General features: G+C 41.5%; 1 protein-coding gene across 1 annotated transcript in view; it reads right to left on the minus strand.

Annotated features, from left to right (window-relative positions):
• The window catches only part of LOC126210530 (uncharacterized), a 63,009-nt gene extending 51,778 nt beyond the window's left edge, over positions 1–11,231 (minus strand). Inside the window, exons 1-2 of the mRNA XM_049939782.1 lie at positions 11,125–11,231; positions 6,447–6,614 (exon numbers count right to left, since the gene is read on the minus strand). Of these exons, the coding sequence (XP_049795739.1) occupies positions 6,447–6,614; positions 11,125–11,179 (223 nt within the window). The 5' untranslated portion in view covers positions 11,180–11,231. The remainder of the gene's footprint in view (positions 1–6,446; positions 6,615–11,124) is intronic.
• Positions 11,232–11,447: the final 216 nt, after the last annotated feature.

The following is an 11,447-nucleotide window of genomic DNA, read 5'->3' on the forward strand; positions in this document are numbered from 1 at the left end:
ATACAATAAAAAATGCATCTCCTCGAACACAAAAATCAGACACTACTGCGCAGTAATTAAGCCAGCAGCACTATATGCTAGTGAAACGCTCACACTCCACACAAAATGTGATTTAGAAAAAATACTAAAAGAAGAACGAAAAATTATGAGAAAGATTTTAGGTCCAAAATTAACAGAAGAAGGATACCGGATACAATCAAGAAGAACCACAGAAACTATATCAAACCTGGCAGCAGACATAAGAAGGCGAAGATTAAAATTTTATGGACATGTCACTAGACTTCTCCCCACACGACTCACCAACAGAATTCTCACTTACATAGAAAAAGTCAAATCAACAACACCATGGATTAGCCAAGTAAAATTAGATTTACAAAAAGCAAATATTGAACTTAAAGATGTCAAAGATAGAAAAACTTTTAGAAATAAGGTGGAAAAGTGGAATGTATTGTCGGAGAAGGAAGCACTAAAGAGACCAGGAACAAAATGGACAGAAGAAAGAAAAAGAAAACATGGAGAACGAATGAAAGAAGTATGGAAGAAACGACGTCAGAAAGCTTTCCGTGATCCTTCTGGGTCCATTCGCGATAAGTATATATATATATATATATATATATATATATATATATATATATATATATATATATATATATATATATATATATATATTCTGATCTAATTCTTGTGCATCAGTGCAGTGAATATGTGTAATGTTCTTCATTAATACTAACTGTATCAGACACATCTCGTATCTATAACTTCCTCTTTGATTTTACGGTTATATGTAGACTCATCCTTCAGGGTGTGCTCCATTGCTTTCATAACGACATTTTAATGTATACCTAGACAATACTCTGAAACTGCACAACGAAATATCAGTGCAAACTTTTTTTTGTTCACTTGATGTCTAGTTTCGGGCCGAGAACCATTTTCAGGTCATCAAACGTAGTCAAAAATTATATTTCCGACGATGTGAAGACCATGTGAAAAATGTGCAGCAAACACTTACAGCGCATACAGCGAAACTAGTCATCAAGAGAAGAAAAAAACCGAAATTTGCAGCTTTGGACTGGTTTTTCGTTGTACTAAGTCACAGAAGTTGGTGACTCCAGCTATTCCAGAGTGCTGGAAGTTTATAATAACTCTTAAAACTTCTACTGATCTGCCATTAAATTCGGCAGTAATACCAATGTCTGGAAGATTTTAAAATGGCGTAAACTACACGCCTATAGTTTTGAAGTATATTGTATATCTACTTAGGGTTGCCACATAAATTTCCAGCATGAAACGTAACCTAAAATATTTTCGAAATATAGAGATGAAATGTAACCCACATTATAGTCTACCTGATTGACATTACTGTCGAATCTAGTTGTCAACTATAAAAAGCTTTGCAGCTATCTACGCCAGTCTATCCCACACAAGCTTCTTCATCTCAGAATATGATTGAATTTTCTCATTTTGAGAGCATTGAAGGACGTTTTAATTGTTAAAAATCATTCAAAATCCAAGACCACATAAAATACTTCTTAATTTAGACAACCGGTTTCAACAGTCTTTGAAGAGTCATCTTCAGATCTTAAACATCTTTCTGTGAGAAAACATGTTTTTCTTTACGCCGCCATCTTGTACGTGAGGTCCATCTAAAATGAACATGTTTTACAGCAAAAAGATGTTCAAGACCTGAAGATGACTCCAAAGACTGTGAAACCGGTTGTCTTAATTAAAGAAATATGTTATGTGGTCTTGGTTTCTGAATGATTCATAAAAAACTCCTAATACCTACTTAAAGCTACATTCATTTGTCTGCTTACTGAATTCATCTCTTCGCCTCCCTCTATAATTTTTACTCCGCACACTTCCCTCCATTACCAAACTGATTATTTATTGACGCCTTAGGGCGTGTCCTATAAAACAATCCTTCCTTTTAGTAAAGTTGTACCATAAATTTCTTTTTTCTCCATACAATTCAGTATCTCATCGTACGTTATTCCATCCACCTATCTAATCCTTAGTATTGTTCTGTAGTATCATCATCATTTAAGACTGATTATGCCTTTCAGCGTTCAGTCTGGAGTATAGCCCCCCTTATAAAATTCCTCCATGATCCCCTATTCAGTGCTAACATTTGTGCCTCTTCTGATGTTAGCCGGCCGCGGTGGTCTCGCGGTTCTAGGCGCGCAGTCCGGAACCGTGTGACTGCTACGGTCGCAGGTTCGAATCCTGCCTCGGGCATGGATGTGTGTGATGTCCTTAGGTTAGTTAGGTTTAAGTAGTTCTAAGTTCTAGGGGACTAATGACCACAGCAGTTGAGTCCCATAGTGCTCAGAGCCATTTGAACCATTTGAATCTTCTGATGTTAAACGTATTACTTCAAAATCATTCTTAACCGATCCAGGTACCTTCTCCTTGGTTTGCCCCGACTCCTCCTACCCTCTACTGCTGAACCCATTAGTCTCTTGGGTAACCTTTCTTCTCCTATGCGTGTAACATGACCCCACCATCTAAGCCTGTTCGCCCTGACTGCTACATCTATAGAGTTCATTCCCAGTTTTTCTTTGATTTCCTCATTGTGGACACCCTCCTGCCATTGTTCCCACCTACTAGTACCTGCAATCATCCTAGCTACTTTCATATCCGTAACCTCAACCTTGTTGTTAAGGTAACCTGAATCCACCCAGCTTTCGCTCCCATACAACAAAGTTGGTCGAAAGATTGAACGGTGCACAGATAACTTAGTCTTGGTACTGACTTCCTTCTAGCAGAAGAGAGTAGATCGTAGCTGAGCGCTCACTGCATTAGCTTTGCTACACCTCGCTTCCAGTTCTTTCACTATGTTGCCATCCTGTGAGAATATGCATCCTAAGTACTTGAAACCGTCCACCTGTTCTAACTTTGTTCCTCCTATTTGGCACTCAATCCGTTTATATTTCTTTCCCACTGACATTACTTTCGTTTTGGAGATGCTAATCTTCATACCATAGTCCTTACATTTCTGATCTAGCTCTGAAATATTACTTTGCAAACTTTCAATCGAATCTGCCATCACAACTTAGTCATCGGCATATGCAAGACTGCTTATTTTGTGTTCACATATCTTAATCTCACCCAGCCAGTCTATTATTTTCAACATATGATTCATAAATAATATGAACAACAGTGGCGACAGGTTGCAGCCTTGTCTTACCCCTGAAACTACTCTGAACCATGAACTCAATTTACCGTTAACTCTAACTGCTGTCTGATTATCCATGTAAAGACCTTTAATTGCTTGCAAAAGTTTGCCTCCTATTCCATAATCTCGTAGAGCAGACAATAACTTCCTCCTAGGAACCCGGTCATATGCCTTTTCTAGATCTATAAAGCATAGATACAATTCCCTGTTCCACTCATAACTCTTCTCCATTATTTGCCGTAAGCTAAAGATCTGGTCCTGACAACCTCTAAGAGGCCTAAACCCACACTGATTTTCATCCAATTGGTCCTCAACTAATACTCGCACTTTCCTTTCAACAATACCTGAGAAGATTTTACCCACAACGCTGATTAAAGAGATACCTCTGTAGTTGTTACAATCTTTTCTGTTTCCATGTTTAAAGTTTGGTGTGATTACTGCTTTTGTCCAGTCTGATGGAACCTGTCCCGACTCCCAGGCCAGTTCAATTATCCTGTGTAGCCATTTAAGACCTGACATTCCACTGTATTTGATGAGTTCCGACTTAATTTCATCCACCCCAGCTGCTTTATTGCACTGCAATCTATTGACCATTTTCTCCACTTCCTCAAATTTGATCCTATTTCAATCTTCATTCCTATTCCATTCTACCTCGAAATCTGAAACATTACTGATCGTATTTTCACCTACATTGAGCAACTCATCAAAATATTCCCTCCATCTGCCCAAGGCATCCACAGGATTCACCAGCAGTTTTCCTGACCTGTCCAAAATACTTGTCATTTCCTTCTTACCTCCCTTTCGAAGACTGCTAATTACACTCCAGATTGGTTTTCCAGCAGCTTGACCCATAGTCTCCAACTTGTTTCCAAAGTCTTCCCAAGATTTCTTCTTGGATGCTGCTATTATCTGTTTGGCTTTGTTTCTTTCTTCAACATAACTTTCTCTGTCTACCTGAGTTCTAGTATGTAGCCATTTTTGATACGCCTTCTTTTTCCTTTTACAGGCTGCCTTGACTGTGTCATTCCACCAAGCTGTTTGCTTCATCCTACTTTTACACACTACTGTTCCAAGACATTCTTTAGCCACTTCTAGAACTGCGTCCCTGTACCTTGTCCATTCCTTTTCCAATGACTGTCATTGACTACATTCAACTAACTGGTACCTTTCTGAGATCACTGTTATGTGGTTGTGTCTGATTTCCTTATCCTGAAGTTTCTCCACTCTTATCCTCCTACACATGGATCTAACCTCCTGCACTTTCGGCCTCACAATCCCAATTTCACTGCAGATTAAATAGTGATCAGTATCATCAAAGAATCCCCTGAATACACGTGTGTCCCTCACAGCCTTCCTGAATTCCTGATCTGTTATTATATAGTCAATGACAGATCCGGTTCCCCTGCCTTCCCAAGTATACCGGTGAATGTTCTTATGTTTAAAAAAGGAGTTTGTGATTACTAAGCCCATACTGGCACAGAAATCCAAGAGTTGTTTCCCGTTCCTGTTGGCCTCCATATCGTCTCCAAATTTACCCATAACCTTTTCATACCCTTCTGTTCGATTTCCAATCCTGGCGTTAAAATCACCCATGAGCGGAACACTGTCCTTGTCCTTTACTCTAACAACTACAGCACTGAGTGCCTCATAAAAACTATCCATCTTATCTTGATCTGTCCCTTCACAATGCGAATATACTGACACAATCCTAATTTTCTTGCTAGACACTGTCAAATCTATCCACATCAGTCGTTCGTTTACATACCTTATTGCAACTACGCTGGGTTCCATTGCTTTCCTGATGTAAAGCCCTACACCCCATTGTGCTATTCCTGTTTTGTCTCCTGACAGGTAGACGTTGTATTCTTCCACTTCCTCTTCTTTCTCACCCCTTACCCGAATGTTACTAACAGCTAAAACGTCCAGCCCCATCTTACTTGCAGCCTCTGCCAGCTCTACCTTCTTCCCAGAGTAGCCCGCATTGATATTAATAGGTCCAGATCTCATTACCATTTGTTTGCCAAGTCGTATCTTAGGATTCCCTGGTTTTCAGTTAGAGGAGGGACTCCGTCACCTCCAAAGGTCCGAGGCATTTTGCTCTGATTGTTGCCAGCATCATATTTAAAGTACCAGGGAAGCAGGTTGCTAGCCTTACTTGCCCTGAGTCCGATTGGGTTTTACCCCTAACGGCTGAGGGACTAGCTGGTGGATTTGGTAGTCTTTGCCGTATGACCACAAAGGTGACCACGACTCAGAATATGTCCGAGATGCCCAGCCTTATTCCAAAGTAACTGGTATCCCGACTGTCGGGACCACTTACTTGGCCACTCATACGTTGCCCGTGGTTCATGAACTAGGACATGACTACAGGAACCCACACCATGAGCCACTGTTCTGTAGTAAAAAGTTTCAAAACCTTTTAGTCTCTTCTTGTCTGCTTTATTTATCGTTCACATTCTTCCTCCTTGCAAAACTAAACTAACACAAATAATTCGAAAAAAAACTTCCTAACACTAAAATTTACATTACATGTTAACAAATTCCTCTTTTTCTGAAATTCTGTTCTTGATATCAGCAGCTGGCATTTAATATTTTTCCCTACATAAATTACAATTAAGCAAGTGTACTATAAAAGCTAGAGAAGATTTGGGAAAAAGGGCTGTTAGTACTCGAGAGCAGCAGTATATTACAATAAACTCTTTCTGATACAGGAGTTCCTACTGCGTGTGCTATTTTTGTATAGTTCTATTGCTACATAGCTTGGTCCCAAGGTGCTTTACCATACTTACACACATACACACACATACTCACACACACACGCACACAACATGGATAAACACAGACATATACATATACTGAGTCACACACATACACACTGTCACACATGTGCAATAGAAGAGTTTATTCTCTATATTCACTACATTACAGTAAGCCAGTGAACAGGGAAACCAAGAGATGAATACACCAAGCAGATCCAGAAGGATGTAGGTTGCAGTAGATACTGGGAGATGAAGAAGCTTGCACAGGATAGAGTGGCATGGAGAGCTGCATCAAACCAGTCTCAGGACTGAAGACCACAACAACAACAACAGAGAGCCATGGTATGACAACAAGAAATACATGTGGGTGTTTTTCACTTGAATAACAGTGCCTAAATCCCTAAGGTTAGAACTGGCAAAAGGCTTCGAAGTACATTGCCATTTAAGTATTAACAGACAAAGCTGAATATAAAAATAGCCTATATTCTACAAAACATGGTGAAAGGACCTACCGTCAAAGTACCCCTGGGTGAGGTCTTCCCCGTTCCAGCCCTGGTCGGTGAGGCAGGAGTCCTTCCTCCAGGACACCAGGGAGTCCATGCCGGACAGCCTGCCAGAGCGCTGGGCCTGGTAGAACAGGATCGACTTCTTGATGGCGTCTGCATAGTCGTACGTCGCGCCTGTAACAGTCGGGACAACGGTGGCCATATAAAAACTCTCCTCTTAAATGCTAAAGAATGTCATCTATCAGTGAGGAATGCATTCGAGTCCACAAAGAGCATGGATCGGCTCTAGGGGTAGGTGTGGTCAGGCTCTGCGACTTGATTTGCGAAAAGGTCTCGTCAACATTGTTAATTTCTTATGAAGGTCTGTGAGGGATATATGAAATCATGTTACGCGTGTACAGAACAGGAGGAGGAATACGTCACCAGCGAGAAATATGTCTCTGCTCTCGCGCGCTAGTCGTGTGGGGTCTTTAGATCCTGCATGGCACGGAGTATGGTCCTTCCGAACCCAGCGTTTCTAAATTCGCAAGACAGTCATGTGACCCCAATGAACGTGAGCAACGATATCACAGAACATTGAACTACACTCTTGACCGACCGTGGTTCTGCCGCTGTTGATTTCCGAAAAGCGTTGTTGGACGTTTCTTATTCTTACACTAGGTTTAACAGAACATTCCCACAGCCTACTTTGAATTGCGATATCTGCTTCTCATATACGCCATGTAATGTTTCCTTATGTATAGAGTGTAGATGGCTTAATTCTTATCTGCGCTAAAACTGTAATGATTTTTGTATCCAAGCGTTTAATGCCCTTCGCGACAATTTGACGTTAGTTGCAATCCTTCATTACGTCACAATTTCAATGCCTATTATTATACCTCTCTACAGCTGTGAACTGTTTAGTCGCCTTAAAACCATTACCACTCCAAAACTATTTATATATGAGACTTAACGGAAGTCAGGTATTGACGACTTCGGTAAATGGCGTACGTCCACCAACAGTTCCTACTTCAGATCTCACATTTTTTCGGTTTTCGAGAAACCTTTGAAGGTACTGCGTTATTCCGTTTTTCAACATAGGTTTTCTCTCATGTACGAGCACGTTTTCATACAATATATCCATAAAACTTCTATAGCCTTTACAATATCCTGCTCCGCAGTTCTTTGGCGTTCCAGAAAGAAAGCTGGTCACAACCTTTCCGGCACATATGATCGACTTCGTGTTTTATATTGTGGGTTCACGTGTTTACACACACTCCTCAGTTTCGTTTCGATCTTTATGTGGTTTAAGTATGTCTTATCAATAGTATCAAACGGATTTACTTTCAATCAGTATTCAGCAAATGTTCAAATGTCAGCTTTTTATTTACGTAAACGTTCTCTACTTTTTTGTCTCGGATACCTACTGCACCATTTCCTTCACTGGTCTTTAATTAGAGATTCCAACTTGTGACGACGACCCTGAAGTTAAGCGATCTTGAGGAAAATTTTGAGGAACAACCCAGTGACACATTGCCGTATTTAAGAATGAAGAAACACGTTCCCATACTATTGAAGATAATGAGTCACGCAGTAGGCAGATCTTTAGAGCAGCAATGGTCATTTCGAAAAAGGATAGTCGCGGGAGTTGGACAGACAAATAAAGGTCTAAGAAAGGCAGCTGCGAAGATATTGTGGCCAACATAAGAAATACGTAAATGGATGGGTGAAAGTACAAAAACGTTTGGTAAAGAAAAGGGATGAAGCAAGTGCAAATGATAAAGAAATAATGGTGGGAAGGAAAGACTGAGCACACAGAAAAATCTAAACAACTTCCAGAGAACTATTTTGATTGGCCAGTTTTCCAAAGCTTCGTATTTGAAAGAAACGTCATTGTATTCCACCAAATGCTAATATCCTCACTTGTTAGTAGTATTTTTTAAGACACAGACGGTTTCAAGAAGTAACATTGCAGTAGTAAGAATTAAACATTTTCTAAGGATTCCGCATTGTAAGCTTCGATTCTAAAGTAAAACTTCAAACTTCATCTCTGTTAACAATAATGGCAATCTGCTTGTCAAGACTTCCTTGTGTGCTTTTATGAGTGCGTGCATGTGCGTGCGTGTATGTTATTGTGTGTGTGTGGGGGCGGGGGGGGGGGGGGATCATCTACATATGTACAGCTCAACTGAAGATAACCATGTGACTGAAACCGGTTTCGACAAGTAAAGTAGACACAGCAGCAGCTTTTTGTAATGAGATGTTTTACATTTTATGAAAATTTAGAAGTAAAGGTGTCAACAATCTGATTGCAAAACGAATTCCACGGTTAGACGCGAAAGGCAGAGTGGATAGGTAAAAATAGTGTACTGAAATATTTTCTAGGGCAAGAAATTTTCCGTTAACTTGCCACAAGAAAAATGTGAGCCAATTAGGAGAACAGAAGGGTTCCAACAGCATTTCTAAACGACTTGGCATCATTGGAGAAAGTAGCAAAAACGGAAGAATAATCAAAGCTGTGTGTAGGATCGTTGAGGCTGAAGCCATACCATGCGACTTTCGAAACATCGATGCAGTCGCAAATACAGCAAGAGCAGGAAAATTAGAGGATACTGTAATCAGTTTGACACCTCATGCTTCAAAATTTCTGACCATAATAGCATACACAAAGGGAACTGAAAGTGTTATAGGACGATCAGTTTGGGCGAAGTATAGCTAAAGGCACCAGAAAGCCAGTTCTGAAGTTATTCTTAACAATGGAAGCAAAACGTAGGTACCGGCCGTTGTGGCCGAGCAGTTCTAAGTGCTTCATTCTGGAAACGCGTGACGGCTACGGTCGCAGGTTCGAATCCTGCCTCGGGCATGGATGTGTGTGATGTCCTTAAGTTTGTTGGGTTTAAGTAGTTCCAAGTTATAGGGGACTGATGACCTCAGATGTTAAGTCCCATAGTGCTCAGAGCGATTTGAACCATTTTTTTTTTTTTTTTGAAAACGTAGGACAATTGAATACAGTTTCATAGGATACGGCGACCCATAAGAAGAAAACTTCAAAGTGGTGCAAGGGGCCTGAAATCAACCTAAAAGAACACTGCATGATGTGGGCTACACCTCCGAGACTGATTTTATTGATTGCGCATGAGCGACATCAACCTAATAGCTACGGTGGTGGCTTGATCACACAACAGCAAACAACAGCTGTTAAGTAAGAATGTGCACCGCAATGGTGTCTTCTTCCTTGCGACACAAATCGAAACGAAACTGCTTCTACAAATCAGATGTTCTAGAAATTCTCCAGATTATTTTGAAGAAGAAAAAAGTGTGTACAGGGCTTAAAGGAGGACTCAGAAGTGGGATTAATACTGAGGACAAAATAATATCAACGACAATATCCTCTGATGACAATAATGAGGAAGAATTATGAGGTGTGATAAATGGAAGAAATGTCAACAGAGTGCAAAATTTTGACTAAGGGCTGAACAATTGGATGGCTGTTGTAACTGATTATTTATTCCTGAAACAATTACAGGCGATTACTGGTTCCGTATTTTATGTCATATACAGATCTTTTCAGCGTAGCTTAACATGTAGAGTTCATTTGCGTTTACAGCTCTCTCGACATTAAAATCGTATTGCAAAATTATTTTTGCATTTTAATATTGAGACGGCTAGGCTGTCAGTGAACTTATTTATGTGACGTAGGTTATCTGATAGAACAATGAGAAATTACTGGGAAGAATCGGTGTGAACGGGCTTATAATAACTGCGTGCATTTACGGAGTCCTTATATTCCTGGGGTCACTGGAGGTGTATTGGTAGAGAAGTGAGGTTTCTGAAGCGTAGGGCTGAGGCCTATGGTTACCTGTATCATTGGTATGCTGTAGAACACGAATTGGTTCGCGTGATTGAAACGTATCGGCAGTGTAGAGTATGCAAGACGATGACTGTAGCTCGTTGAACCCTCCGACATGTTGCATAATACTGGAATCTGCATTGCTGACGGTGGTTAGAAAGGAAGAAAGCAATAAGGCAGAAATGAAGAGCTAGTAAAGGAGACTAGAACGTAACACAGCGTCGTAGTCTATATCGAGAGCAAAGATACAATAATTATGTATTTTCTCTGTTACCGAGTTTATACGAGAGTACAAAATTACGCAAAACTTTGATGTATTCTCGTTGCTGATATGGCGACAAAAGCAAAATAAAAATTATTTAATAGGTTCCATTCATTCATTTGGGGGACAGGGAGGAGAGAGAGAGAGAGAGAGAGAGAGTACTCAGTCTTCAGGCCACAAGTGGCCCATCGGGACCATCCGACCGCCGTGTCATCCTCAACTAAGGATGCGGATAGGAGGGGCGTGTGGTCAGCACACCGTTCTCCTGGTCGCTGCGATGGTTTTCTTTGACCGAAACCGCTACTATTGGGTCGAGTAGCTCCTCAATTGGCACCACGAGGCTGAGAGCACCCCTAAAAATGGCAACAGTGCATGGCGGCCCTAAGGGTCACCCATCCAAGTGCCGGCCATGCCCGAAAACGCTTAACTTCGGTGATCTGACGGGAACTCAGGGACGGTTGGGGGCGAATGGGGAGAAGGGCGTGACCGCTATGCTAGTTACAAACCGATCGAAATGTCCGTGATTTGAAATCAAAATAAACAGACAGCTAGCACGTGGCAGCTAACGAGCAGTTCGCAGGCGGAGCACTGACCGTCAGAGGCGGCGACGGCGACTAGGAAGCACGCGAGAGTCCTCCAGAGAGCCATCTTGGTGCTTCAGCGGCAGTCCTGGCGGAGGTGCGCCGCCTAAATATAGTCCCGCTCCCCACCCACGCCCCCTCACAAAACCTGCAGCTGCTGTTTGCACAGTGGCAGCTGCGCTCCGCGTCGGCACACTTGTTTTTGGATCGCGTGACACACCTCCGAGCGTCAACACAGCTCTAACCCTTGTTCGCAGACGCGCTGTGTTTGCGAGGCAGCCGCAGGACCAATCAGCACTGGCGACACTGAACGCGGAGGTGCATTTTGTGTTCGT

The sequence above is a fragment of the Schistocerca nitens genome, chromosome 10 (genome assembly GCF_023898315.1).
Source record: "Schistocerca nitens isolate TAMUIC-IGC-003100 chromosome 10, iqSchNite1.1, whole genome shotgun sequence".
Lineage (NCBI taxonomy): Eukaryota > Metazoa > Arthropoda > Insecta > Orthoptera > Acrididae > Schistocerca > Schistocerca nitens.